We start from the raw sequence: 27,637 nt of genomic DNA, 5'->3' as shown, positions 1-27,637 counted from the left end.
TCTCTGTCTTCCGCAGCTGGATCATGGCCTTCCCTCCTACCTGTGCTGCAGCAGGAGGGGGGCTGCCACCAGCCCTTTCTGCAGCCAGATGGGGGCTGGACCACATAGCCTGGCCAGGACAGGACGCTGCAGCCAGATGAGTGCTGGGCTCCAACTGGACAGGGTGTCTGGCCGGGGGTGGGGTGCAGGAGAAGGCAGGGGACAGGGTGTTTGGCCGGGGGAATGAGGCAGGAGTGGGCTGGGGGTGAGGCAGGGGAGGGGAGAGTGAGGCGCTGAGAGTGCAGGGTCTGGGCATGGCGGGGGACTTACTTCTTTTCATGCTCCCAGGCATGGAGGCTTTCCCCACTGCTCCAATGGGGAAGCCACCGTCTGCCTCAGGCCAAGCACTGGGGCTGCTACCTGCCTCACCTGCCTGGTGTTGCAGCCCTGTGGCCTCCCCTCCCTCAAGATTAGAGCACCAGCACTGGCTTCCTCACCCCCACCAAAAGCCCTGAAGCTCTGCACCAGATCTAGCTTGCAGGGAAGTGCGTACGTGCTGCTGCCCTCCCCACAGCAGCGCTCGCGCTTCCTTGCAAACTGGTTGTGGTGCGGCGCTTCGAGGCTTTCTCCTCTGCCTCTCCCCGCAGGCAGCCAGCACTGGTGCTCTAATTTAGCAGGGAATGGAGGTAGAAGTGGGGCCAGAGGTGACTGCCACCACTGCCCCTGACCCTCCTGCAGGAGAGCAGAGGGCCAGTGAGAAGCCCAGGGTGCCCCCCGAGAAGGAATCAGGGGGACCCCAATCCATGGCTGCCGCCTCCCCTTCTGAGTCCATGGAGGCTAGGGGAGGAGACACAGAGTGATGTGATGATGTCACTCTGTCATCCTGTAGGAATATTTGTTTATATATAAAGAGAGATGTGTAACGCAACAGCACCTAGAAGCAAACCCTGTGCAATGTTTGTGTGCCTGCAGACCATTCTGAACCATGCTCAGTCAGGATGCACTACAGAAGATGATCTTAAAAATAAATCACACAAACTGATCACAAAAATAGTCACTCAAATTGCAAATGGAAGATGTTAGGTTTTTACTGATCTCTCTAATTTCACTCTGAGTAGCTTTCTCACGAGTAAAGAGGAGTTCTGTGTAAGCTTAGATGTTTGTCTCTTTCACCAACAGAAATGAGCCCAATACAACATTTCACTAAGTTAAGATATTGTTACCCCATTTGACTCAAGCATCTAGCTAAATATTCAGGGCAATTGGGAAGAAGAAATCGATGATGGTGTTAGAGACCCTTTGATGCAATCACATTTACTTAGAAATAATGTACAAAGTCCTGTTTCCCTGAACACAAGTGGAACCAAACGGGAGATGATATCCTTGCTCCAAGCCTCTTTTAGCTAGCCCTCAGCCCAAAAGGCCCCTCTCCAGTCTTTGTCCATAACCACACATAGTGTGCTTGATTAGATTGTGTTTGGCTTTCTGCCCCTTCTCTGGGCTTGTCAGTACGACTCACGCTTTGCTGGCGTAGCTATCCTGGCTATACCCATCTCCTCCCCGTGTGGCACGAGCAAAGCAGACAGAAGCACTCTCATAGGTGAGAGCACTCAGTGGCTTTCAGGTGCATTCCTGTACCAGCAACATTTTGCAGTGTAGACAAGGGCCATATTTACACTATCAGCTAAACCAACAGTGTTATGATCAATGCAGCAGTGTCGATTTAGCGAGTCTGGTAAAGACATGCTACATCAATGGGAGAATGCTCTCCCGGAACATCTGTTCTCCACCTCCCCGAGAGGCAGAAGTTATGTAGACGGAAGAGCATCTCCTGCCAACATAGTGCCATGTAGAGTTCTGTAAGAAAGTTATTTTGAATAGTTACGTAACTTATGTAAGTGAACTAGCATCTTAGATCACATTGCAGCATTAGTGTAGACTCACCCTAGCCTCATGGTGTTTCTGTACTTTCTTGCCTGTCTCTCTGTCTCCTTACCCAAAACAATACTCAGGAACCCCACTCCCAACCACATAGCTCAAATTCCTGAGTACTCTTACCTGTGCCTTTGATTTGAGTGGTATCATGTACCTGTACTTTGTTTTGGAGACTTCTGAAATTTCACACAGGATGTTGAGTGTTAAGTATTACACTCACCAGCTTCAAGGAGCTTTAAAACAACTTTTAACAACATTTTTCCCAGACAAAAAATTAGAGGAGGAGAAAGGAGATGAGGCTGGCACTGATTTGAATAGCAAATAATCCCAAGGATTTAGAACCCAGAATCCTGTTGTAACAAGATGAGGGGACAAGCTTTTTGCATTTATAATACAGGTAATCCTCTAATGGAAAGCTTTGGAAAAACACTGTGGCTATGTCTATGCTGCTGGCTTTTTGCACAAGAACAGGCGTTCTTGCGCAAAAACTTGCAGAGCATCTACACTTCACGTGTGTTCTTGCACAAGTAAATTTACAGTAAGGCATCAGACCAGAGGGCTTCCTGTGCAAGAATTATTCCTTTCCCCATAAGGAATAAGCCCTCTTGTGCAAGAGCTCTTGTGCAAGAAGGCAGTGTGGATGGGCAACAGGGGTTTCTTGCACAAGAAACTCCTATGGCTAAAATGGCCATCAGAGCTTTCTTGCGCAAGAGAATGTCTACACTGCCATGGACGCTCTTGCGCAAAAGCACATGGCAGTGTGGACGCACTGTTGCGCAATACCTTTTGCGCAAGAACTCTTGTGCAAAACAGTTCTTGTGCAAAAAATCTGCAGTGTAGACATAGCCTGTATGTAGAACTTGTTGGATTCATGCATTGTTTCTTCATTTATTTCTAAGACTGTTTGCATAGCAGAACAGAGCTTTTGTTTCTTCAGAGTTCACTTGCTCCTTTCTTCCTCTTCTTGAAGTAATAAATCCTTCAGGGAGAGGGCTTCCCGTGTGAATTCAGGAGGAGAAGTGAGCAGGTGAACATCTTTAAAATAAATGTTAACAACAAAATCAGAAATAAAACTGATCTCCAAGCTGAATTGTTCTTCTAAAGAGAATGCATGTGTTAGTTTTCCATAAGGTGCAGCAAGCTCAAACTCTTCTAGCCATCTGCTCCCCTCTTCTTTCATTACTATTTGTGTCCATACCACCATAAATGTACATATAATGTTTAATAAAATACTAAGATATATTCCCTGCCCTCTAAAGATCTCATAATGTAAGAGATAAGGCATAGTACAACAATTGAGGAAGGGTGTGAAAAAATCAGCTGGTAAAAAGAAAAGGGTAGGAAGCATGCTTGGGAAAAATAGCTTTTCAAGAGAGATTGAAAGAGATGGGAGAGGGTACTTCATATGGAGCAGCAACTCAAAAGTACTTAAGCATATGGCTAAAGTTAAGCACTGTTGAATCGGTTACTGCTAAGAGCTGCAAATAAGAAACCATTTGCCGTGCATAACAACTATTCTATTGCTCACAAGTGTGTCAGGTCATTAGAACAGACACTATTTATTATGTTGTAGATGATGAACTTGACATGCCAACTGAATATGCACATGGTGAGATGCTGGTTTTTATATACAATCTCTATACATAGTTTAGAACTGCATTAGAAGTGGAGTGGTTTGGATTTACCCACAAGCACTTCTAGAAGAAGGGGTACATGACTGCCATTCACTGAAGAGTGATAAATCTATATTAACTGCAGTGGGCAGGCTATGGGTTCTGAAGCGCACTTCCAGTCTGGGGTGTGCATAGCTGTGATAGAAAGGGTAGGGGTGGGGGAGGAGGAAAATGTGAATCCTAGTGGAAACTTCAGATTTTTTGAATAATTTCTGTGGAATGGTTGCCATGCCAGCTATGGGACAATTCCAGAAACCAAGTTACAGGGAGGCAGGGATGATGTTAAAAATACCTGGCAAGTATATTAAAAGCAGTCAAACAGATTCTCTGTGGGCTAAGAAGGACTGGAGGCCCCCAGAGTTAAAACAGTGTTCGAGCACTTTGTAAATGGGTGCTTCTAATGGGTTGCTTGGGATATAGATTTAACTTGGCTTTGATTTAAATAAAGCATCTCTAAAACTAGCAGGATCTTGTATTCCAACCTGGGTTAGATCCTCAGCTGGTGGAAATTGGCTGTAAGTATGGCTCAGAATCTGGCCACCTAAATTTAATTTGCAAGCAAGAGGAGAATAAGCAAGTCAGAATGTTAACAGCTGAACGTTAAATCCATATTTATGGCAGGTGCACTTTTGGTCTAATAAGCATAGACCATCAAAAGTTCCTATCAGATCCTTCAGTGGTAACAGTATATCTGGGACTGGGACATGTGAGTGGAGTAAAAAAAAAAAATGCACAAATGATTATAAAGGTCAAAATAGTTACCTCACAGGTGCTGATATGTTCCTTTTCCCACTCTATTCGGGCCTTATCCAGCTGTTCAATATACTGCTTGTACACCCTCTCTGGAAACAGAGACATGAAATAGAAACTTCCCTACCGACACAGAATAATGCAGCGCCCCACATTTCCTCTTGCTAGGTATGGTGAGGTTTTACTTTGGCAGAACATAGCCCTAAGATACATTCTACAGATTATAGTACAGTAGAACCGGATTATGCAGAAAGATGACTGAATTAGCTCATGCTATTTTTACTGGCGAGAATGATCTCTCTGACTTGTTTGCAAGTTGACCACAAACATCTCAGATGGACAATGAAACTGTTGATAGCAGCCTTTGGATCGTTAATCATGATTGATACTGTGGAACTGCATTATCTGAAGTGCACCAGGTGCATAAGGCACGACACACAAGTACCCCACTGGCAGAGGAGCCTTTCGTGAGGGTCCAGGGTGGAATGCTCCCCTTCAGTCACAGAGCACGTGAGTTTCCTGTTTCTGATCATGAGGCTGTGTATACATGGCAGCTGGGAGATATGACTTGATTTAGCATGCTAAAGATCATGGTAAGGGGCAACAGGCAGCCCGTCAGGCTAGCTGTCCAAGTTCGATCCCACCCAACCCCTTGGGTATGAGCCACCACTTGTGCCGCTGCGGTTACACTTCTGTTTGTAGGCTGAGCTAGCACATGGCCACCTCCTACAGATGTACTCTAAGGCTACACTACGAGTTTTCTCGACAAAAAATATGCTAACGAGGGACTCATTTGCATGAGTTGCGATCTCATTTGCGTATTTTCTGCCAATCCATTTTTGTGCTGGGGGTTTTTGTGCAAAAACAAGCAGCGTGGACGTTTCCTTTTTGCACAAAACTTCCTTTTTCTGCAAGATCCATAAAAACAAGCAGTGTGGACGTTTCCTTTTTGCACAAAACACCCTTTTGGAAATGTCCACACTACTTATTTTTGCGCAAAAATCCCTAGGGCAAAAACGGATCGGCAGAAAATACACAAATGAGATCGCGACTCATGCAAATGAGTCCCTCGTTAGCATATTTTTTACTAAGAAAACTTGTAGTATAGACGTAGCCTGAGTGTAGACCCATAGCTGGATCTGGAGAACAAAGCCATACTAGCTTGCCCATGTTTAATCATGCAACTATCCCTGCCTTGCATGGAAGACCCAAACAATGTTAAAAGAACCAACAGAAAAGAAAGCACTTATTTAAAGTGTTTTAAATAAATTGTACAATATATAAACATATGTATGAGCATCAGATTTATCTGTCTTTAGTAGAATGTAAATCTGGGAGTCTAAGGTGGTAGACAGGTCCCCCAACAGCACTTTCATTAGTTTAGTTTGGGAGTCCTTAGGAATCTGCACTTTATAGGTGGGTTTTTTCTTTCCACAGTACACCACTAAATCAGCTGGGTGTAAGACTGTATGTAGACCAATACCTGCTTCATTTGCTGCATCTTTGCATTGTTTGGCTTTGTTTTGACTCTGAAATATAAAAAGAAAACACTGAAATTAAGCCCTTCCCATTTTCTTGTATGTTTCCTCATTTTCTTATTTTACAAAAGCAGTGTGTGAAGAATCTGGTCCCACACTTGTTCCCATTGATAGAGAATTTGTGAGCATGTTCAATTTTAATGGAAATAAATGACAATTGCAATTCCTCATCACGGGTTTCTTGGGTTCCATTCAGAGAGAAGTAACCAGGCTTTTTAAAGGAACACTGTCAGGCTGCGTCTAGACTGGCATGATTTTGCGCAAATACTTTTAACGGAAAAGTTTTTCCGTTAAAAGTATTTGCGCAAGAGAGCGTCTATGTGCCTTTGCATAAAAGATTTGCTTTTGCACAAAAGCATCAGTGCCAGTGTAGACGCTCTCTTGCGCAAGAAAGCTCTGATGGCCATTTTAGCCATCGGGCTTTCTTGCGCAAGAAATTCACGTTGCTGTCTACACTGGCCTCTTGCGCAAGAATACTTGTGCAAGAGGGCTTATCCCTGAGTGGGAGCAGCAAAGTATTTGCACAAGAACCACTGATTTTGTACATTACAAAGTCAGTGTTCTTGCACAAATACTCACGGCCAGTGTAGACAGGTGGCAAGATTTTGCGCAAAAACGATTGCTTTTGCGCAAAATCATGCCAGTCTAGACACAGCCCCAGACTTTTAAAATCTGTTGTGAACACGCACGTTTCCTGGCTGCGTCCAATAACACATTCATGATTCCAAGATCAGAAGAGCCCACTGTGATGATCTAGTCTACCTGCCTGCATAACACAGGCAAAGAACATCCCCCAACCATTCTGAGAGCAAATCTCTTAGAGAAGGATTTTCAAGCTTGATTTAAAAATGGTCAGTGATGGAGCATCCATCATGACCCCAGGGAAACCTAGCAAATGCTTTTTATTACAGCTTTTTAAACTTTCAAATGTAGGTAGGCTATTGAATCCGAGCGCTTCCTGGTTTGCCTGGTGATCACAACATGTTAACATACAAAGCTCAAAGTCTGTATGACGTTCTGCATGTCAGTCCTGCAAGGCAGTGTTCAGATTAGTGATTCCAACAGGCATACTCTTCAAGGCTGCTGGCTGGAAACATGTACTGAGCACAGCATCTTCCTTCTTAGTCACTTCTGGGGGGTGTATGTGTGTGTGTGTGTGTGTGTGTAAGTCAATGGGAGTTTTGTCATAGATTAATTTATTACTTGTGGAAGATTTTTGGAACATCACCTGTAGAAAAATGCATATTTCTGATGCCATTTTTAGATTGCTCTTTCTCTTCTCACTGCCCCAGAAAAAATGATTTTGGATCCTCTCTGTTTTTGCTGCACTCAATTTATGGAGCAAAAGAGAGTTAATTTTCTTTCTCCATCTGCTTCACTGTAAAATGTTCTCATGAAAGGTTAGTGGATTGTCAGCTAAAAAGTAAGATGATGTAATGAGGGATTGAAATGCCTTGCTTTTCAATGATCTATTTTTAGTTTCATCAGAATTCGCAAATTTAAAGACCTACCAGGAGAATGCTTAATAAAAAAAGGGCATTTAATGTAAGTTACTGTACCTCCTTTGGTTAACATGGGACCCAAAGGCAGAAACAGCTGATTAATGCATTTCAGATGTTTTCTTTCATTTTTAGGAATAATTCGAGGCTTAAAAAAACCTATTAAGTTTCCCCTTAGGATTTAGGAAGCAAATGGATTTGCATTCTAATGATAAGCCATACCAACTGCTTCACTGAAGCTCTTGGCTCCCAGGCTCTTTAAAAATACAGACAACTGTGAACTTGTTCCAATTCTATTTATTGCTCAAAGGGCAGAACCTAAATGTGGAGGAAAATTTCCTAGAAAATGTACAGTGTTAATTAGAACACAAGGCAGCCTCTGAAATGGGCAAGCTTTGTTGCAAAAGTGGGTTGTTCCATTACATTCTGCTGTACGGTAACTACAAAAACTACAGAGCAGTCTGCTAACATTGCTTGAATAGCACTGTGGTCTTAGATACCTTCTCTGTTTGCTTTTGGTTGCCTGAAGCACTTGTTCTCTCAAAGACATGCTCAGCCTCATCCGCATCCTTGCATTTCTGCTCGTAGGTCTTCTTTGACTGCATGAAAACAAATTCAACAGAATGTTTTCTTTTTTGGCTAGATAACTACTCCACTGTGACATGATCTCTTTTGCAAACAAGCGGAACAAATATACTGTTTGGCACATTACAAAGCCAGTTTTTCCTGTCTTTAACAAAAGCTATCCAGCCCATTTCATTAGCTTCTTTAACACAGGTCCTGATAGGTACTTCTTCTACTGGTTATATACAGACAGTCCCCGGGTTACATGGATCTGACTTACATCGGATCCCTACTTACAAACGTGGTGAGGCAACCCCGCACTAGCTGTTTCCCCCCAGCAGACCAGGGAGATGCGAAGCTAGCGCCCCCCCCCCCCCCCCTCCCAGCAGACCTGGGAGACGCGGAGCGGCTTTTCTCAGCAAACACCTCAGCTTTAGAATAAAGGACTGAGGGAAGTGAGGTGTGGGAGAATAAAACTGAGCTCTGGAGAAATGTTTCGCTAGAGTTTCCCCTACAATATGTACCAGTTCTGACTTACATACAAATTAAACTTAAGAACAAACCTACAGTCCCTATTTTGTACATAACCCGGGGACTGCCTGTATATATCTCTTGGTTTCTGTAATTTTCCACTCCAATTCTTCTGATGAAGTAGGTTTTGCCCATGAAAACTCATGGTTCTATATATTTGGATTAGTCTCTAAAGTGCCACAGGACAGCTCATTGTTTTAAAAGTTACAGACTAACACTCAGGCATTCATTTACATTTATATCACCAAAAAACGGCTCCCAAGGCTTCCCACAACGTTGACCATGACCAGTTTAACACATCTTTTAAGCATGACTTACTTTGCCCACACTAGGTGCAATGTCCTGTTTAAAACAGTTGGTTGTTGCAGCCCAGAACTCCATTGGACTAGGTGTGATACAATTGCCCACACAAAAGGCAGGCCTTCCCCCTCCCCAAGAAGCTTACAAGTTAAGTAACAAGAAACACCAGGTGTATATAACAAACCTGAGAGAGCCTAAGGAAACAGCACCAGACCATGTGGCAGGAAGTGGCCTCATAAGACCAGCTGCCTGTCACTAAGGGTTTCTTGTGGTATCATGAAAAGGGGAGTTGTAAGAAGGGAATCTGAGCAGAATGAGGAGTCAGTTTTAGGGTTTGACAGGGAGCCCCTTGTGGGAAGGGGCAGCATGGGAGAAAACACAAAGTACATATTTTGGTGATGGAAGCTGGCATCATTATCAGAGTGGAGGTTAAAATGTTGCCATTTTCCTAGTAATAGACCTGGCAATAATTCATCAGCAGAGCTTCTCTGTCTGCTTGTTCCAGTGCCATAAATGCCGACCTCAGCAACAAAAACCATTTATGCTGCTTTTCGCTTGGGTTAGTCTTCCCGAATTAACAGCTCCAGCAGAGGAGCTTGCTGCCTATGCTTCATCACTGCTATCTAAGTGCAAGGGTTGGGCCACATTCTGCTATCCTTTATAACACTGGAGTTGCACAGGTGACCCTGAGGTCGCACTTGGCCTGTCGAATTGTCATTGATGGGGGTGATGCATTAGCCCCTAGGAACTCACTTGAGTTTCAGGTCTGCAGGCTGTGTAGGCCACCCCAGGAAAGTAATCTTAGACTAAACACTGTTGAAACCAGACATAAGGCTAGGTAACTCAAAGTTAACTCTTAAGGTGCTGTATGAGATCTTTAACTAGATGTAGAGGAAAACAAGCTTCCATATCTTAACCTCATTGGTTGGCATCACACACTCTCTTTATTTCATTTCATAACATTATTGACATTCCTTTAAAGAACTGTCTGAGATGAAAGTTTCACACTCCCACTTTAATTAGTCATCATTTGTGATGGGATGAATGTATCAGTAAACCTCACAACTTACCTCCATTGTTTTTTTATAAAGGGACACCTTGCTCTTTTGCACACGATCCATTGCAATCTCGTACTGTAAGAAACACACAGGACTAAGCATTTCTCCTTTTAGTGGCAGGATTAGAAGAGCATTTGTCGCACCATTTCTAAGAACCACATTCCAATGCAGAAAATGTTTTGATGTTGCTTTTGTAACTGACACCCTTTTAAATGATGCAGGATGCAACAATAAAACTAATCCAAGATAATATTGCTTCACTGGCTTCCATTAATAGCCAAGAGGATGTGTCTTCATTTTCTCTTTTATCCTAAGAAGCTTATATGGCACAACACCCAGTCACATTGTGCACTAGCTTTGCTAGCATAGTTTTCCATAATAGCACAAGAACCGTAGGACCTTGAGTCGTTGCTGTTTGTGCAAACAAACCAGTCAGTGCCCCACCTTGCCATTCCAAACCTGGGCCAATTCTCTGTGATGAAGAACATATCTCTTTACGTGTCGGCTGATTATATTCTATCTCATTAGCATATCAGCTAGTCTGCATTGTCTCAGCCTCTTCTTCAATTTCACATGGCTTGAAATACCCAGCTCCGAGCTTTAAAACAAGAGCTTTTCCTATTCAGCAGCCAGACACAACTCTCTTCCCATGACATAGACTTTCTAACAGAACTTGATCTGACTGCAGCTGGCTTTGTTTCAGGTTATGAAATTTTCATAGTGTAATTCTTCTCACCTAATTTCCTGGGCTGAGCACCAGAAATCTTAGTTTTCCATAATTCTTTGATTTAAAAAAAAATCTACATTTTTCTGTGATTAAAATTAAATGCTGAAGTTTAGCTTCCCTAGCCACCATATACACAAGCTGAACAAGGTGCTTAGAAACCAGTTTAACTGAGCCTCCATTATCTGGTTCTCCATATTAATTGAATCACCAGCTGTCAGTGGCTGACAGTCAGGGAGAAATTAACTCTTCTGGGGGCCTAGGACTATGGCCTCCTAGGCTCTAGGGTGGGTGAAAAATGAGGAGTTCAGTGCATGAGAAGGGGCTGCCAGGGAGCAGGGTAGGATGTGAGCTCTGGGCAGGAGGTAAGGTTCAGGAGTTAGGTGGGGGTGCAGGATCTGTGTAGGAAGTAGGATGAAGAGTGGGGTGGGAGTATGGGTTCTGGATGGGAAGGAGGGTGCAGGAGTTGGGTGGGGGAGTAAGGTTTGGGCAGGAGCAGTATGGGGGAGGTAGGATACAAGGGGGCTGAGGGTGCAGGGTCTGGGTGGGAAGGGGCAGAGGATTGGGGTACTTACCTAGCACAGATCCCAGGAAAGGAACAGGGGGCACCGGGCAGCTCTGTGCTTGCAGGATCCACCCACATTGCTCCCATTGGTCACGATTCCCAGCCAATGGGAGTGATAGGCATGGAGACTGCAGACAAGTGCCCCTACCAGCCACACAAATAGCTCCAGCCCAAGGGGGGTGCACTGAACTGCAGCTCCCCCTTTTGCTAGACAGATCGGCAGCATACAGCTGCAGCCCCTAAAATCCCTTCCCTAATGAGCCCATAATGAACCCATAATGGCCCACAATGAGCTCCAGGAAGGTGGGGTTTTATCCATCAGCTCCTTTTCCTTCTTCCATCTTAAAATAAGGGCTAGAAAGCTCTTTGTCAGTTCTCCTGATTATTCCAATTTTTGATGATCCAATCTGTTCCTGGTCCCAATTAGATCAGGAAAATGGGGTTCCATTGTAAATCTGAAGCACGTTAAAAATTCAGTGACAAGAGGGGGAGGTTGTGTGCCCAGTAAGTGACAATTGGACTCTAAATCACATATGCGTTGTGAGGCAGCTGTGGGAATCAGACCAGGGCACTGTCAGAAACAGGGTCGTTTCCACTCACTCTGAAACGCTGAAGTGCTTCATTGGCCTGAGTTCCCACCTATCTTGTGGTACAGAGACAATGAGGTTGGTACACTGGGAACTACATGGATTTGCCTTGCTTTTTTAAAAGGGAAGCGGGATGTGGAAATTTTGCAGGGCTGCCACAAACCATCATTGCTTTCAGTGGGGCAAGCCACCAAGCCCTTTATTTATTCCCACAGAGGACCAGAGAGGGTTTAAAAATCAAAACTCTCACTCAATTAGCAGATGCTTTGTTAAAAGGCTGCTGAATGTGGGTAGGTCAAAGGGAATGGTAGCTGGCTTAACTACAGATAGATTAATTTTTTAAAAAAACAACACACCTAGGGAGTACTAGATGAATATAACTTTTTTCCAAGATTTCTAACAAGCTCATCACCTTATTACCTTGGATGCAAGTTCAACACAATGCACAACCTTGTGCTAGTGCTTCAGTTTCAGCGGGTTGCAATGATCTTGCAGGATACTGTTGAAACAACCTGCTTAGCAGGAGTTTAAAAAGGGATTAAGTACTTACAGGAATAAGAATAGCAACTGCAGTTACATTAGCTGAAGAGTGAAAGTGACAAGGGCTCTCAGTCTTCATAGTTCAGGGCATTATTTAATCACCAGCTGGGATCAGAGAGACAGAGATTTTCCCCTGGTATTGAGTTAGCTAAGAGCTTTCCTTTGGGGGGAGGTAGGGTGGGGAGGGCGGGTTATCATGCTCTGAAGTGCCCATCGCTCACAACTGGAGACAACATACAGAATAAATGAGCCAGCCATTGGTCTGATCTGCTCCAGCCATTCTTCTATCGCCTCACCTTTTTTCGTTGCTCCTTCTGTCTCTCTCTGAATTCCTCTATTCCTTTCAGTTCATCCTTCAGCATCAATGACAGCTGGATATGAGAGTTTCCTACGTTTTCAATTTCTAAGATGAGAATTTATAGACAATCAATGAAAAGGCTGCTAATAAATACAAAGTCGGGTTTTTCAGCAGGCATTTTACTGGGAGATAGCAGAAACGTAAGGGAGGGCCTTTTGGCCTGGTCTATTCTATACCAGGCAGGTCGGCTTAAGGTACGCAACTTCAGCTATGCAAAATGTGTAGCTGGAGTCAACTTACCTTAAGCTGAGCCATGGCGGTGTCCGCATAGTGGGAGGCCAACAGGAGGAAATGCTCCCATTGGCTTCCCTTACTCCTTGCAGAAGGAGTACCAGATGCCAGAAGGGGCTGCCCTTAGCCTTTGATTTACAGGTCTATACTAGACCAGCTAAATCAAATGCCAGAAGATTGACCTCTGGAGCATCAATCTTGTGTTGAAGTATAGAGGTGCCCTTTTTGTTCTGATCACTGTGTTATCAATTAAATGAGTATAGGACTCATCTAATCTCCTTGATGCCTGCAACATACCTGGAGCCAGAACTGCTGCTGTTGTGACACATGCCAAGATCATGCATGGAAATATTTTTTGCTGTCCCCCGTTCATTTCTTCATATTCCCCCCATGCACCTCCAGTCTCTCTTTTTTAAGGGCTTCCTCTCTTCCCTCTCTATGGCTACTTTTAGACCTCCCTATAGACCCAGGCCCCTTAGCCACATTGTGTTCACCTTCCACCCATCTCATTTCTTGACATCAGTCTCTCTTGTCAGCTACTTCCTGGCAGGATCATCCCAGCACTACCACACAATCAGAGAGGCTGAAAATGGGCAGAGCTCAGTAATGATGGGAACTATCTTACTTTCGAAGCTCAGTTGTAAAATGTCCAAAATCAAAGCGTGCTGAGCCCCCACCTCTCTGAAAACTGGGCCTTTTCAAAACGAGAGTGACCTTAAATCTCTCACCACATCTGAAAACCTCGGCCTTTGGATCTCTGCTGTAGGGGGCACGTGAATTCCATGCCCCATTGTGGACTAGGCAATTATGCCATTGCATGTTAGGAGTATACAAACTGTACTTGGTGCACAAGAGGATGCAAATCCCATTGTTTTGACACAGCTGGGGCTTAGATGAGGGTTAATAATTCAAACCAGATAAGAATGAGAGTGTAAGGAAGCAGCCTAAAAATTGGTGCAAATTCCATTATTATTCCTACTTGGAGAGTGTGAGCACAGTCTGCAGCCCAGAGGCACACTCCGGGTGTGCTAGACCCTGGGATATCAGTGTGTCCAGCTTGTGACCACGGTGAAGACTGCAATCTGCCCCGGGTGCTAGTGAGCTGGGTGTGCCTTTGTTTAGTGGGGTTCCTCTGGGGGGATCTGAAGCAGCTTACAACTGCAGGAGAACTATGACCGTCCATCCCCACTCTATACTGGAGTGAACTGAGGTATAGAAAACGAAACAGCCTGATTGCCAGACATGCTGCCTTAAATCATTTGTCTAACATCACACAGCAAACTAGTCTGCTGCTGTGCTGAATGTCTAATACTGCATTCTGATTGGCCAGCTGGTCCTTTTTGTTTATGTGTCAGTCATGGGTCAACTCCTAATTGGTGCTGGGCAGGGATCCTGTTACCAAAAAGAGGAGAAAATCCCTCTGTATGAAGCGGATGAGCTAGGAGGGAAAGCATGGTTCCTGGTACCGAGCCCTGAGGACCTACACTGGAGACAGCTTTAAGGCTCTTTGCTTTCTTAGGAATTCAGAAAGAAGGAGAGTTAGCAAAGGAACAGGGATGAGAGCTTGTCCCTTCCTCTATAAGTGGACTGTGGTGGATACCGTCCATGCTACTAGGGAAAGGACATTTGGATTAAATGTGGAGCAGCTGAGGACACATGTATCCCCTGTGAATATCCACCTCCCTACACTGAGGGCTAGCGTAGTAAAGGGTGTAATAACAAACAGTAAAACACATGGAATGGAAAATCTGTCATCTTCAGAAATGGCTTGGTCTCATGACAAATTCAGCCACTCTGGACTCCAGCAGGAATAGCAAGAGAGAATATAAACTTACGTTGCTTTAGGACCTCGAATGCTGCCTTCAGTGTGCTGAGAAAACAAACACATACTTATTGGTATAGTGTCCTAATGACAGACTGTGAATCTAACAAAAAATAATCCACTACAAGACTTTGACTCTCAAAGAAACACAGTAATAAATAAAACGTTTAACAGCCCAATCAAAAAAATTGACCATGCAAATGGGAGAGATTACATTTATAGGTTATCATTAGGCCATGCAATAAAAAGCTTCATTAAATTAAAGAATTAAAGTCTTCTGCTTCTGAACTCCAGGTGCACCATACTCTTTAACCCCTCAATATTAGTTATTAAACATGTTAATATAAAATTGTCTGTACTAATGTCTATACCAATCCACACATGTAGTACTTTGCCCACCCAGTATGGGGTGTAATCTGCAAATTTGATAGAAGGACTCTCCACACCAAATTCCATGTCATTAATGAACATATGAACTAATACTAGAGCTAGAGCCTGGACTAACTAGGCCAGAGTACCTCTCTAATATGATAGACTCATAGACTTTAAGGTCAGAAGGGACCATTATGATCATCTAGTCTGACCCCCTGCACAGTGCAGGCCTCCTAGAATAATCCTCTCACCGATATCTCAGATTTTGAAACCTTCAAATACTTTGAAGACCCCAAGATGCAGAGAATCCTCCAGCTGTGATCTGTACCCCATGCTACAGAGGAAGGCAAAAAACCTCCAGGGCCTCTGCCAATCTACCCTGGAGGAAAATTCCTTCCTGACCCCAAATATCGTGATCAGCTAAACCCTGAGCATGTGGGCAAGACTCACCAGCCAGACACCCAGAAAGTTCTCTATAGTAACTCCTATCATCCCTCCATTGACCTATTTACCACTGATAATGAATGGTCAATTAGTTATCAAGATCATGTTATCTCATCAAACCATCCCCTTTCTGGCTAAACTAAGGGATTTCTTACACACGTGGTCCAAAGCCAGAGGAGTGAGGGAGAAAGCTGGGAATGAACCCTTTTCTCTTCACACACAGTTTAGATTTCACTCAGTAGTCTTTCTCAGAATAAGCAGGGGACTGGAAGCCAGACTGTGATCCCTGCTCTAATACTCATTTACTGTGTAATCTTAAACTTAAAAAAACAACAAATGGTCTGGTAGCACTTTAAAGACTAATAAAACATGTAGATGGCATCATGAGCTTTCATGGGCACAGTCCACTTCTTCAGATGACCAGAGAGTTGGATGTCCAGGACCAAAATAAATAAGGAAGAAAGGGACGGGGTGGAAGAAGGAAAAAATGGAGGGGGAGACTAGAAGAGGCAGTGGGTAAAAAATATCAAGGGGAAAGCCAAGCTGGAATGGAATAGGAAAAATAAAAAGTCGACCATTGGGGCCCTCGTCATGCAGGTATGGCGTTCTTGGGCTATTTTCCCAGGAGTGGGGTGAACTGCTAGGATGCGGAACCCTAGGGAAAGGAGGGGTTGGGGGTGGAAGGGATGGTGGGGGAAGCCCCCTTTCCTGGGTGGTTTTTCAGTCCCGCCCTCACACAGCCCTGCTAGGGGATGGGCTACAAAGGGGTTGCTCCTGATGTGTGTGGGGAAAGGCGGGGCTCGAGGACCTCCCAAGGGCTCTGGCACCTCAGTGATTCTCTGTTTGTTTCTTCTACAGGTCAACACTGTCCTGCTGCCCAGAGTCATCCACCTCAGCACCCACATCCCCATCCAGGCCCCTGACCCCTGGGCATTTGTCTATTATCAACCACAAGGGGTACTTCTCCATGGTCCTGCAGGCCTCATCAAACACCATGGGCAGTTGACTGATATCTACATCGGGTGGTTGGGGAAGGTGCATGACGTCTGGGTGTTCCAAAACTCCAGCATCTTCCAGAAGCTGGAAGCCGGCACTTTCTTCCCCAACTGCACCATCAGTGTTGGAGACACGGACATGCCACTCTGTATCATGATGGATGCAGCCTGCCCTCTGTTGCCCTGGCTCATGAAGCCCTAGATCAACCACCTTGACCACTCAAAGGAACGCTTCAATGCCAGGCTCAGCTGGTGGAGGACGCCTCTGGGCATCTCAAGGTGAGGTTCAGATTCCTCCTCACCCAGCTGGACGTAAGAGAGCAGAACATCCCACAAATGGTGGCTGCGTGATGTGTGCTCCACAATATTTGTGAGAGGAAGGGGGAGACGTTCCTCCCTGGGTGGGTGGGCAGAGGCAGGCCGGGTCAGAAGGGCTTTTGAGCAGCCACGCATAGCTGTCATCCAGCAGGCCCATCAAGGGGGGGGTGCCTCACAAGGACCCCAGTGACACTCTCCCCAGGGCCTCCCCACTGCCTTGCCCCTCTCTGCCTGTCCTCCAACACCCCTACTTTCCCCTTTTTCCCTGCCTCCCCTGCAGAGACACTAAAACAGACAGTTTTGGAAACCATAAACTCTGTGTGGTTTTTATTTGGGGTCAAAGTAATTGGGGAGGGACTGAGGAAAGATCCTGGGAGAGGAAAGTGCGGGAAAGGAGGGGGGGAATGAAGGGTAAGGGGAGGCTCAGGGCTGGGATTGGGATTGGCAACTGGCGCAGTTGATTTCACCACCTCGTGTGCAGGGATCTTGGCAACCATGGGCCATGGGGAGGCTAGGGGGAGAAGCAGGAGGTGGAGCTGAAATAGGGTCAGGCATAGGAAGTGGGGCAGGACCAGGAGCTGGGGCTGGGTCTGGAGCAGGAGCGGCAGCAGGAGCTGGAGCAGGCTCCAGGCGGGTGAGGAGAGACTGAACGGCTGTGCATATGGTGCACTCCCTCTTGGTCTCTTTCTGCAATTGCATGTCTTCCTGGAGCCTCTGGTCCAATGTCTCATGCAGGGCTCAGAACACGCAGATGCGCTCCTGCAGCAGTTCCTCCTGCGTTCTCCAGTGCCTGCTTGTCCCCCTGTGTTGGGTGGCTGCCTCGGGTGGTGTCGCCCACTCCCCTTTGGCAGCTGGTCTGCCTGAGGAGAAAAGAGATGGGTCAGTCATCCCTTGAGACACTGTCCCTGAAGCCTTGCCCTCATCTGTGAGCTGAAACTGACAGTTCTTAGGTCAGATGAAGGTGATGTACTGGGAGCAAGGCCATCTGTGGCCTGGACAGCGGGCCCTTTCCTACAGAAGCCCAGATGTCCCCAGGGGAGCAGCCTCACCACCCCTACATCCTGGGGACAAGCAGGCTGGGAAGTTGCCAGCCACTCAGGGATCTTGTGGGCAGGAGGGGGTCCCCGGGCCAGCTGGGCTTGCCTCGGTACTGCACACATGCCGGGTCCAGCAGTGGTGGTGTCCCAAGGGGTGAGGACTTGTATCCCTGGCCGCTGGGGCAGAGGGGTTAGGGTGTAGGGGGGAGGTGTGTGTTAGTGGTAGATGGTCCTGCGCCTCGTTGCGCTGTCCCTGAGTGTGGGTGCTGCCTCAAGCATGCAGGCATGCCCGGGTGCTGTGTGCGGCACTCCTGAGTGTGTGTGCATGTGGGGCCATGTCCCCAGCCTCCTTCTAGTGGTGGTTTGTGGTGGGCGGGTGTCCCACCTGTGTGTCAGAAGTGTGGCAGGCCTCCCCAGGCCCTGTGAGCAAGAGCCCAGAGGTTCTCTGGTGCAGCTTCCTGGGGCTGTGTGGCCCAGACTGGCACTGCACGTGCATCCTCGTGCACGGACTTCAGCACTATACCCCAGGCTGAGATGGCCCCGCGAGGAGCACACCCCAGCCTCTTGCTGCCTGCCAGCTCCATCCTGTCTGTGTCAGGTGACTGTCACTCACCTGATGTTCCTTCCCTGGCCTCAGAGGATGCCTGGAACACATCCAGGCCGTGGGGTACCAACTCCAGGGTCAGCGTGGTGATGGTACTGGCCGCGTCGGGGTCCTCCTCCTCTTGCTTCTCCTCCTTCCCATGACTGGCTCTGCCTCCCAGGAGGGCAACGATGGGCTTCTCTAGCCTTGAGTTAACCACTGGGGTGGGGAAAGGACTGCACTGCCCCTAGAATGTGGTGCAGGTCCTGGTAATAGGGGCAGAAGTGGGATTTTGCCGTGGAGCAAGAGGTGTGCTCCCCTGCCCTGGCATACGCCTGGCGGAGCTTCTTAACTTTCATCTGGACCTGAACCTGGGTCTGGATGTGGCCCTCTGTGGCCAGGCTTTTGGCCATATGGACATATATTTCATCTGGTGCAGAGATCCTGGAGGTATTCCTCCTCACTCCAAACTTCTATAAGAGCCAGGATCTTGCAGCACCTGGCAGGCTCCTGGAAGCCATCACAGTGCTCCCTGGGAGCAGTGGAGGGCTTTTGGGTCTCTCATGATGGTCCTATAAGTTGCTGTAGCAGCTGCAGTGTGGGGTAGGCTGTGTGAGCCAGCTTCCTGCCACAAACCCGTTCCCCTGTGGCTGCAGCTTTAAGGGCTACAGAGGCAAAGGAACTATAGAGTCGTGATGCGTGTGGACAGATTGGCCAGCAGAGCACCTGTGGGATTTCCTGGAGGCTCCTAATTTCGAAATAACTCCAGCTGCCCTATTTTGGAATAGGCGTTATAACTTGTGGAATGGGGTTTACAGAAGTCAGAATAAGCCATCCCTTATTTCAAATTTATTTTGAAATAACGGAATTGCTGTGTAGATGCTTGCATTGTTATTTCAGAATAATGGCTGTTATTCCAAAATAACGTTGCTGTGTAGATGCACCCTACATAAGTAAGTAATTGAATCTAACGTTCTGTGTGGGATTTGGGGGAATAGAAATGCAAACAAACTTGGTAAACAGATATGAGAGAGACTAAGAAGGTCAAATTTTAGGCCTATTAACTTTTAAATACCTCTTTAATTACTTGAGTTCTACACACTATAGCAGGTATAGCCCAATGTTTCAGCTATATATCATCTTCTGAAGTTCTGACATGCAGGGCTCCCTCTAGGCTTTTTGCCGCCCCAACCAAAACAATTTTGGCTCCCCCCCGCCTCTTTTTTTGTTGGCTTTTACACGTTTGCACTTTGCAATGTTTTTTTGTTTATTTGTTTTTGTTTTTGTCCTGGCGTTTTAGCCCTATAAATAGCAAATAGCATTTTCATTCATTTTTTCCCATAAAGGCAAAGGTGCTTCAAGTAAACTCCCCCTCCCCTTTCACTTGCTGCTGGGTCACAACAGCCTTTTCCCTGCCCTGCCCTGTCCAGCCCCTCCCTATGGACAAGCACCCCTCTTTCCTGACCCACAGGGGAGCAGGGTGCAGGGACAGTGCAGAGCCAGAGAGGCATGGGGAATAGGGGGAGCAGGGGAACTGGGGTGCGCAGAACCAGAGGGGTGCGGGGAACAGTGTGGGGGGTACAGGGGTGGTACATGGAACGGGAGGCGCAGAGCCAGAGGGACGCAGAGATTGGAGAGAGCGGGGTGCAGGGGAGGCAGAGGGAATGGTACGTGGGGAACGGGAGGGGCAGAGTGATCGGAGTCCAGGGGCAGAGCGGGAAATTGGGGGCACAGACCCAGAGGGGCACAGGAAAAGGGGCTGCAGGGTGCAGAGGGGGCACAGAGCCAGAGGGGCACGGGGCCCAGGGTACAGGGGCGGCACAGGGAACAGGTGGCGCAGACCCAGAGGAGCACAGGGATGGGGGAGCAGGGTGTGGAGTGTAAGGGTGGCACAGAGCCAGAGAGTCGCAGGGAACAGGGAGAGCAGGGGGACCGGGGTGCAGGGGAGCAGGGTGCGGGGCGCAGGGGTGGCACGGGGAATAGGCTGCACGGAGCCAGAGGGGCGGGAGGTGGGGCAGGCGCAGCGAGCTGGGCAGCCGGCAGGGAGTGCTATCTCGCCGGTGAAGGGGGCTGAGGCTGGGGCTGCAGCAGGACTGGAGCTGGGCCTGGCCCCGCCACACTCTGCAGCCAGCTCCTGGGGACACGCAGCCAGAGCCAAGCTCCCGTAGCCCTTTAAAATTGGCGGGGCGGGGCCGGGCCGGGCATTGTCGGGGGCGGCTGCTTACCTAGAAATGCCGCCCCTGGAAATGTGCCACCCCAAGGACGTGCTTGATTTGCTGGTGCCTAGAGCCGGCCCTGCTGACATGGCTAGAACAGCTCCTTCCAGTATACCAAGATGTAGCTGTGTGGGTGAAGTAAAGTTTCTCATTTGGTGGAGATGTATGTGTGAGATACGTTTTGAGAGTATTCTTGAATGCAGAAGCATCTAGTTTCAGAGCCCCTTCCCAGGTGGGTGTGATTTCCTATTGAGATTTGTAATGTTTTTGTTCTAATATATTGGGGGAGGGGGAGATGTCCCATTTTTAGTCCATCCGAACAAAATTCATTGTCCTCACACTGACATTTTTAAGGTGGGGAGGGAAAGGGCCACTATTTCAAGTCTGGAGGGTTGTTAATCTAAGTTACACAGGCAAAGTGTCAGAGGCTTAGCCTGGAACCTCCCCCCAGCCAGTCTCCTTGTGAAATGTCTATAGAGACGTGCGGTGTGCAATTAAAGCCTTGCACTGAGTCAGGCATGGATTTAAAGACCCAGTTTTCATCAGAAACTCTGGCAGAGAAATGCACGTGCTTCGGGTCAGAGCCAAGGGAGCTCTGGAACATGGCGCAATAACCAAGCCTCAACTTCAGGTGATTTTTGCCATCTAGTGGCAGAAACTTTTTCCTGTTAAGCAGGCTGCTGACATGGACTAGAGATTTCAGTGCTTGCTGTTCTTTTAAGACTTTTTAAAAATTCAGCACACTGTTGAAAGAAGTAAGTGTTTCCAGTTATTCTGAAATTAAAAACACCAGCCTTGCTTTTCCCGGGTACTTGCTTGGGAAGCAGTCACCACATGCCTTTGTTTCCTACAGACGAGTTTATACCTTGTATTCAAATATGAAGACGCAGGCTATGGCATGGGAAAGACTTTCATTTCCTGGCTCTTAGATAGTGCTTGTCATCAAAGCACTTTACAAAGGAATAAGGTGACTTGCCATAGGTCACCCAGCAGACCACTGGCTGAACTATGAGTAGACCCAGTCTCCTGAGTCCCTCTCTAGTATTTTATCCACTAGACAACACTACTTCCCCGATAGCTTTTCTGACTGGATAGAAATTGCAGGGATTGGTCACTTGAAAACTGACCCTGGTTTTCTTTCCTCAGGACCTGTTCTCTGTGCTGCCTCCCCACCTCACCCCCCACTCAAAGGTGGTCCTTGTTTGGTGCCTAGTTTCCCATGGACCATATGGAGCTGCTGAGAAGAAATGGATCAGACTGTTTTCAAGAACTGCTCATGTAAAGTATCCATTAACCAGAAGCAGGATTTTGTACTCGATGTAGGATGGCAATCTTTAAAACTAAGCTCTGTCCCTTATTTGCCATATAGATGTCCTTTATTTCCTTGAAGGACTTCTACTCTCATCCTTTTTCCTTGTCTGCTGATGAGCATTCTTTCCCTTTCTGCTTTATAGAGCTAGTCTGCCCTGGGAAATGTCCTATCTGGTCTTAAGCAAAAGTGCAGCTGCAGTGGCACTGGCAGGAGTGGCTGTGGCTAGGACTCAGGGTGCTTTCACCACCCTGTCATGAATGCCTGGCTTTGTGACAGAGTGAGTAAAATCAGCTGCATCCTGTCAGAGCGGGTGTTCACACCCTTGATAGCACTAGTGCACACTTCTGTGAAATTGCTACAAAATGTTCTAGTACAATATATACTGAACGCACTTCCTGTCATGGACAACCTGCATAGATTCTCCCTGCGTAGATTTTTGCTCCATGCTCCTTTCTCTGTATCCAGTAATGTTTTTCCTGTGCTGTTTTTTACCCCTGCCTGCCTACTAAAGCGTGTTCAGCTGCATGTGAATGAGCTATGTCCCAGCACTTTCCTCGGTTGTTATAGTTAAAGGAACAGTGTATCTCAGTGAACTTTGGCCTCAGATGGCAGTTCCAACTGAAAAGTAAAATCTTGCCAGTGCCAATTTGAGTTTTTCTGAATGTCTTGCCCACCATTTCCTCAAGCTCAGAACAGGCTAACTCAGTAATTTATTAAGTGCCTTTACTTCTGATGTACAGGAAGACAAAACAGTGACTTTTTTGACAGGAAAACCACAGATTATTTTTTTTCCTTTGCTTAGTGAATAGGAGTGGAAAATAACAGTGCCTCAGTCATATCTCTTATAAATAACAGCAGCATGATGCACCGTGTTCTCTGTATAAAAAGTGTGGTCTGTTTAAAATGGAGAGGGAGAGACCATACATAGCCTCTGCCATGCAAACTTCTGCTCTACAAAGAACGCTCTCCACTGGCGGTGTGTGCTTTGACTCAGGTGAATTAGACCCAGCTATATATTTGGAGACCAATTAAATATCAAGTCCCTCTTTTCCATCCATGGCTAGTGTTAATATCTGGCTTGGTTCTAAACTAACAGTATTTGGATTCCAAAGGCCAGAAGGTCTATTATAATCTCTTGCATAACATAGACCATTGAACTTTCCCAAAACAAATCTGAGAGCAGATCCTTGAGAAAAACATCCCATCTTCATTTTAAAATAGCCAGTGATGGAGAATACAGCATGATCCTTGATGAACTGTTCCAGTGATTAATTACTCTTATTGTTAAAACTATATCCAATATTTCTGGTATGAATTTGTCTAGCCTCTGGCCAGTGGGGCTTGTTATGCTTGTCTCTGCTACACTGCAGACCTATTTTTAAATATTTGTTCCCTGTGTTGGTATTTATAAACGGTGATCAAATCATGCCTTCTTATTCTCTCTTGTAGAGTGAGTTCTTTGACGCTATCAGCACAAGGCATATTTTCAAACTGTAACAAGGTCGCTGCAGGATGCTCCCGGCTCTGCCTTGCTTGGAGACCTTTTTGGGCAATGCTCACCTCATGCTTTTATTTATAGCAGTGGCCTCAAACCAGTTGAAGCACAAGATCACTTTTTGAATTTAAGTCAGTCCAGGATCTACCTGACACACAAATACCCCAGCCCTGTTCCTTTGCTGAGGCCCCATCTTCTTCACTCTGTCCCCCTCCCGTATATCCCATCTCCAGCGAGTGACATCAGCACCTCTGTCTCCCCAACCCTGCACAACAAGCAGGAGGATCCCAGAGAGCGTCTATAAGGCTCTGGGCAGGAGCAGCAGGGCAGTGGGGGGCGGGGCAGCTGAAGTGCTGGCACCTGATAGCCTCCCAGTCAAATTCGTCAGGATCACCTGTCAGAGGCTCTAAGATCTACCGGTAGATTCTGATCTACTGGGTGGTGACCACTGATTTATAGGCTATGCTCCCACCACCCTTTCCCCACACAGGTTGTCCTGTTTGCAGTACACAGGCAGAGGACAGGGGAGCGCTACCTCCCTCTGCTTCTACTCTCTGCCTTTCTCCTTTTCCAGCTCTTCTGTTCTCACTGCCTCCAGACTTTTAACCTCAACTAATGAGCCTGACGGGTGTGGGCAGCTTCCAGGCCAGTCTCCATTAATTGTCGAGCACCAATCCATTTCTCCTGAGTGGGGCTGGAGTGGCAAGAGCTGATTAGGGTTTCCTTTATATTAACCACAATTAACCCTTTATTCATTCTGACTGTTCTTCTCTAAACCCTCTAAGGTGCATCTAGACTGGCAAGATTTTGCATAAAAGCGGCTGCTTTTGTGCAAAAACTTGCCAGCTGTCTACACCGGCTGCTTGAATTTGTGCAAGAACACTGACTTTGTAATGTACAAACTCAGTGCTTCTTGCGCAAATCCTTTCACGCCCCCGCTCAGGAAAAAGCCCTCTTGTGCAGGAATACTGGCGCAAGAGGGCCAGTGTAGACAGGGAAGAACTGTTTTGCACAAAAAAGTCCCGATGGCTAAAATGGCGATCGGGGATTTCTTGCGCAAAATCACATCTAGACTGGCCACGGATGCTTTTGCGCAAAAGCATCCGTGCCAATCTAGACGCGCTTTTGCGGAAATAGTTTAACGGAAAAAGTTTTCCGTTAAAAGTATTTCCGCAAAATCATGCCAGTCTAGATGCAGCCCTCCAGTTTACCAACATCCTTCTTGAACTGTGGATGCCAGAACTGGATACAGTTTCCTGCAGCAGCAGCACCAGTATCAAATTCAGAGGTAAAATAACCTCTCTGCTCCCATTCAAAATTTCTCTCTGTCATGCATCTCAGAATTGCATTAGCACTGTGGCCAAAAAGCTGCACTAGGAGCTCATATTCAGCTGATTATCCACCACAATCCTAAAATCTTTTTCAGAATCACCTTTGCCAGAATAGAGTCCCTCCTCATGTAAGTGTGGTCTATATTCTTTGTTCTTAGAGGTACACATTAAGCCATACTAAAATATATCACTTGCTTGCACCCACTTACAAAGCAATCCAGGTTGCTCTGTAGTGGTGACCTGTTCTTGTCCTTATTTATTACTTCCAATTTTGGTGTCGTCTACAAATTTTATCCAGCAGAGTCACATGCCTGTGAAGTAGCTGTGATGTGATGAGTCAAATGAACTTTTATCTTGAATGGGTCCTAGCAAGTCATGTTTCTTGAGCAAAAGTCAGTAATGGAGCAATTTAGGTTTCTTGACTCCCTCAGAATTGCTTCTTCCAATCTCATTTGTGGTCAGCTTCATGCTCTACTTCCACCAACCTCAGCAGCATAAGTCTCCTGTAAAAATGTACCTTCTTCTGCATGTTGGATATGCCTCCACCATTGTAGTCATCTTGGTTCCTAACTGGTGCAAGACTACATCTTGTTTAAGCATTTTATTTGTGACAAAATCAATAAATAGATGTTAAGAATATGCTGTAACTTTTGACACTGAAAACTATTTAGTTTCCTCTTTAGTCATGTTTCTGCTCCATATAACAGAGCAGATATATCTACTGCATTGAACATTCATATGTTGGTTGTGTCACAAACATCCCAGCAAGTGCTTAATTTGTGCCAGGGCATCTCTAGGCATGGCAGTTCATAGCTCTTCGCCTCTGGGCTTGCCACATCACAGTTATGAAAGTAAAAACTTTTCTTGAGCCACAGCACCTAATTGCTTTGAACACCAGCACCTCTTTCATTATACATTAATTATTGATCCCACCAGACAAACAGAGGCCTCTTAAGATGCTAAAATGACACTGATGCAAACCAATCTGATGTCACTTCATTGGGTAAGGAACATCTCCTGCTGTCAACTGACTACCCAGATAGATAATTGCATTAAATGGATAAATAATTTTGCCATCTACATGCAATGTAGGTAGATCATTGGTTTCTGTTCTACAGGAAGTATGCATAACTTTAGGTTTATCACCACTAACCTTACATCCCATATACTGCAGTTTTTCACAGCTCTTTCAACATTAGCTGTAGTTGGTCAATAGTTTCTCCAAATAAAGCATCATCATCCGCATATTCAAGGTCCTCTAAAGATTAATCTTTACATTTCACATCTCCTACTTTGGCCTCAGTCAGCTTTGTCATCAGATCTGTATCAGTGATAATTTTCAAGTATTCTTCCAGATAACCCATAAAAATGTTAAACAGTATAGGGCTAGAAGTGGTCCTTGTAGGACCCCACTGGAAACACACCGGCACAATGGTGATTCCCCGTTTTCAATTACATTGGCCAGTTTTCAATCCATTTACTCTGTTCCATTTGATATTGGTCTAGTCTGTTAATCAGAATATCATGAGACACCCAGTCAAATACCTTACACACAAAGCTAAGTTTATTATATCACCTCAACTCCTTTATTAATCAAGCTTGTAGTAAGATAAAAATCATTATTTTGACAGGCTAGATTTTTCCATAAATCCATTTTGACTGGTATTAATTATATTACCTACCTTTAATTCTTTATTAATCGAGTCCAGTATCAATAGTACATTATCCTGCCTGCAATCAATGTCAGATTGATAGACCCTTAATTAGCCAGGGCATTCCATTTACTTTTTTTAATTATTGGCACAACATTAGCTTTCCCCCAATATTCTGGAACTCTCCCAGTGTTCCTTGGGCTGTTGAAAATGAGTGTTAGCAGTGTTAGAGAACTGGGAACAGAGAGGCCAGCTGAAGCTGTTAGGGCTAGGGAGAGCCTAGCTGGCAGCTATGTAGGGCAGCACAGTTGGCTTGGTGAGGCAGCTGAAGCCGTTAGGGTGAGTGAGGGCCCAGCCAGCAGCTATATAAAGAAGCACAGTCCCCTTAGAGAGGGGCTAGTGAAGGGCTGACGGCAGAGGAAGCAGGAGCTCTCAGAAGGGAGACCAGCTGGGGATAGCCAGCTAGGGTTGGGAGAGGGCCAGCCAAGACTCCTCCTGGCTGGGGGCTGGAGGCAAGGCCCTGGGTTCGGAGGCAGATCACAATACAGCCTAGGTAAGCGGGGCAGTAGAGATAACCCCAATGCCAATGATGAGCAACCCATATAGACTGTAACTTGCCCTGAGAGGGGCTAGATGAGGACAGTCAGGGGGCACTGAGGCATGGTGGGGGCGTGCACCCTGACAGGTAGGTTGTGGATTTTCCATCATTGGAAATATTTAAGAGCAGGTTCGACAAACACCTATTAGGGATGATCATGGTGTTGCTCCTATCCTAAGTGCAGGGCAATGAGATCTGATGACCTCTCGAGGTTCCTTTAAGTTCTTTGATTCTATGATGTTAACATTCGAATCGAGTGACTCGTCCAAGTAGGTTTTAGTAACACTAAGTAGATCAAATTCGTGCTCTCAAATAAATCCAATTCCTTTTGTTTGTTACCCAGAATCTTGGGATTGACTTATATAAGCAATTAAAGATTTATTTATTTATGTATGCTTCTTGTCCTTTGGTTCCCTGGTCTAATTTTGTTCTCCATAATCATGCCATCTTCTTGCAACATCTGATTGGGGAAATCAATTAAAAGGTTGTTTGTCTTCTCCTACATATTATGAATCTGGGGCTGTGACTGCCCTGCAAAAATGTGTTTTTACCCAGTGATAGTTATCTTGAGGCCAGGTTTACACTTTTGCTGGTATAGTAATGTCAGGGGTAGGATTATTTGTATGCAAT

General features: G+C 46.1%; 1 protein-coding gene and 1 long non-coding RNA gene across 5 annotated transcripts in view; one reads left to right on the top strand and one right to left on the bottom strand.

The window, feature by feature from the left end:
• PSTPIP1 (proline-serine-threonine phosphatase interacting protein 1) overlaps positions 1–27,637 on the bottom strand; it is a 103,123-nt gene that overhangs the window by 16,335 nt on the left and 59,151 nt on the right. For 3 of the 4 annotated variants that reach the window (XM_075897378.1, XM_006126244.4, XM_075897377.1), the window contains exons 4-9: positions 14,668–14,702; positions 12,540–12,646; positions 9,840–9,902; positions 7,875–7,973; positions 5,821–5,866; positions 4,350–4,429 (exon numbers count right to left, since the gene is read on the bottom strand). In XM_075897378.1, coding sequence (XP_075753493.1) covers positions 4,350–4,429; positions 5,821–5,866; positions 7,875–7,973; positions 9,840–9,902; positions 12,540–12,646; positions 14,668–14,702 — 430 coding nt within the window. The remainder of the gene's footprint in view (positions 1–4,349; positions 4,430–5,820; positions 5,867–7,874; positions 7,974–9,839; positions 9,903–12,539; positions 12,647–14,667; positions 14,703–27,637) is intronic. The other variant, XM_075897379.1, reaches the window with a different exon arrangement.
• LOC142818334 (uncharacterized) overlaps positions 1–27,637 on the top strand; it is a 44,609-nt gene that overhangs the window by 15,141 nt on the left and 1,831 nt on the right. Inside the window, exons 3-4 of the long non-coding RNA XR_012895803.1 lie at positions 16,329–16,744; positions 21,766–26,962. This is a non-coding gene — a long non-coding RNA (uncharacterized LOC142818334). The remainder of the gene's footprint in view (positions 1–16,328; positions 16,745–21,765; positions 26,963–27,637) is intronic.

Source organism: Pelodiscus sinensis, chromosome 14 (assembly GCF_049634645.1).
Source record: "Pelodiscus sinensis isolate JC-2024 chromosome 14, ASM4963464v1, whole genome shotgun sequence".
Lineage (NCBI taxonomy): Eukaryota > Metazoa > Chordata > Testudines > Trionychidae > Pelodiscus > Pelodiscus sinensis.
The sequence above is the reverse complement of the archived record's forward strand: the minus strand, read 5'-3'. Positions and strand labels throughout refer to the sequence as shown.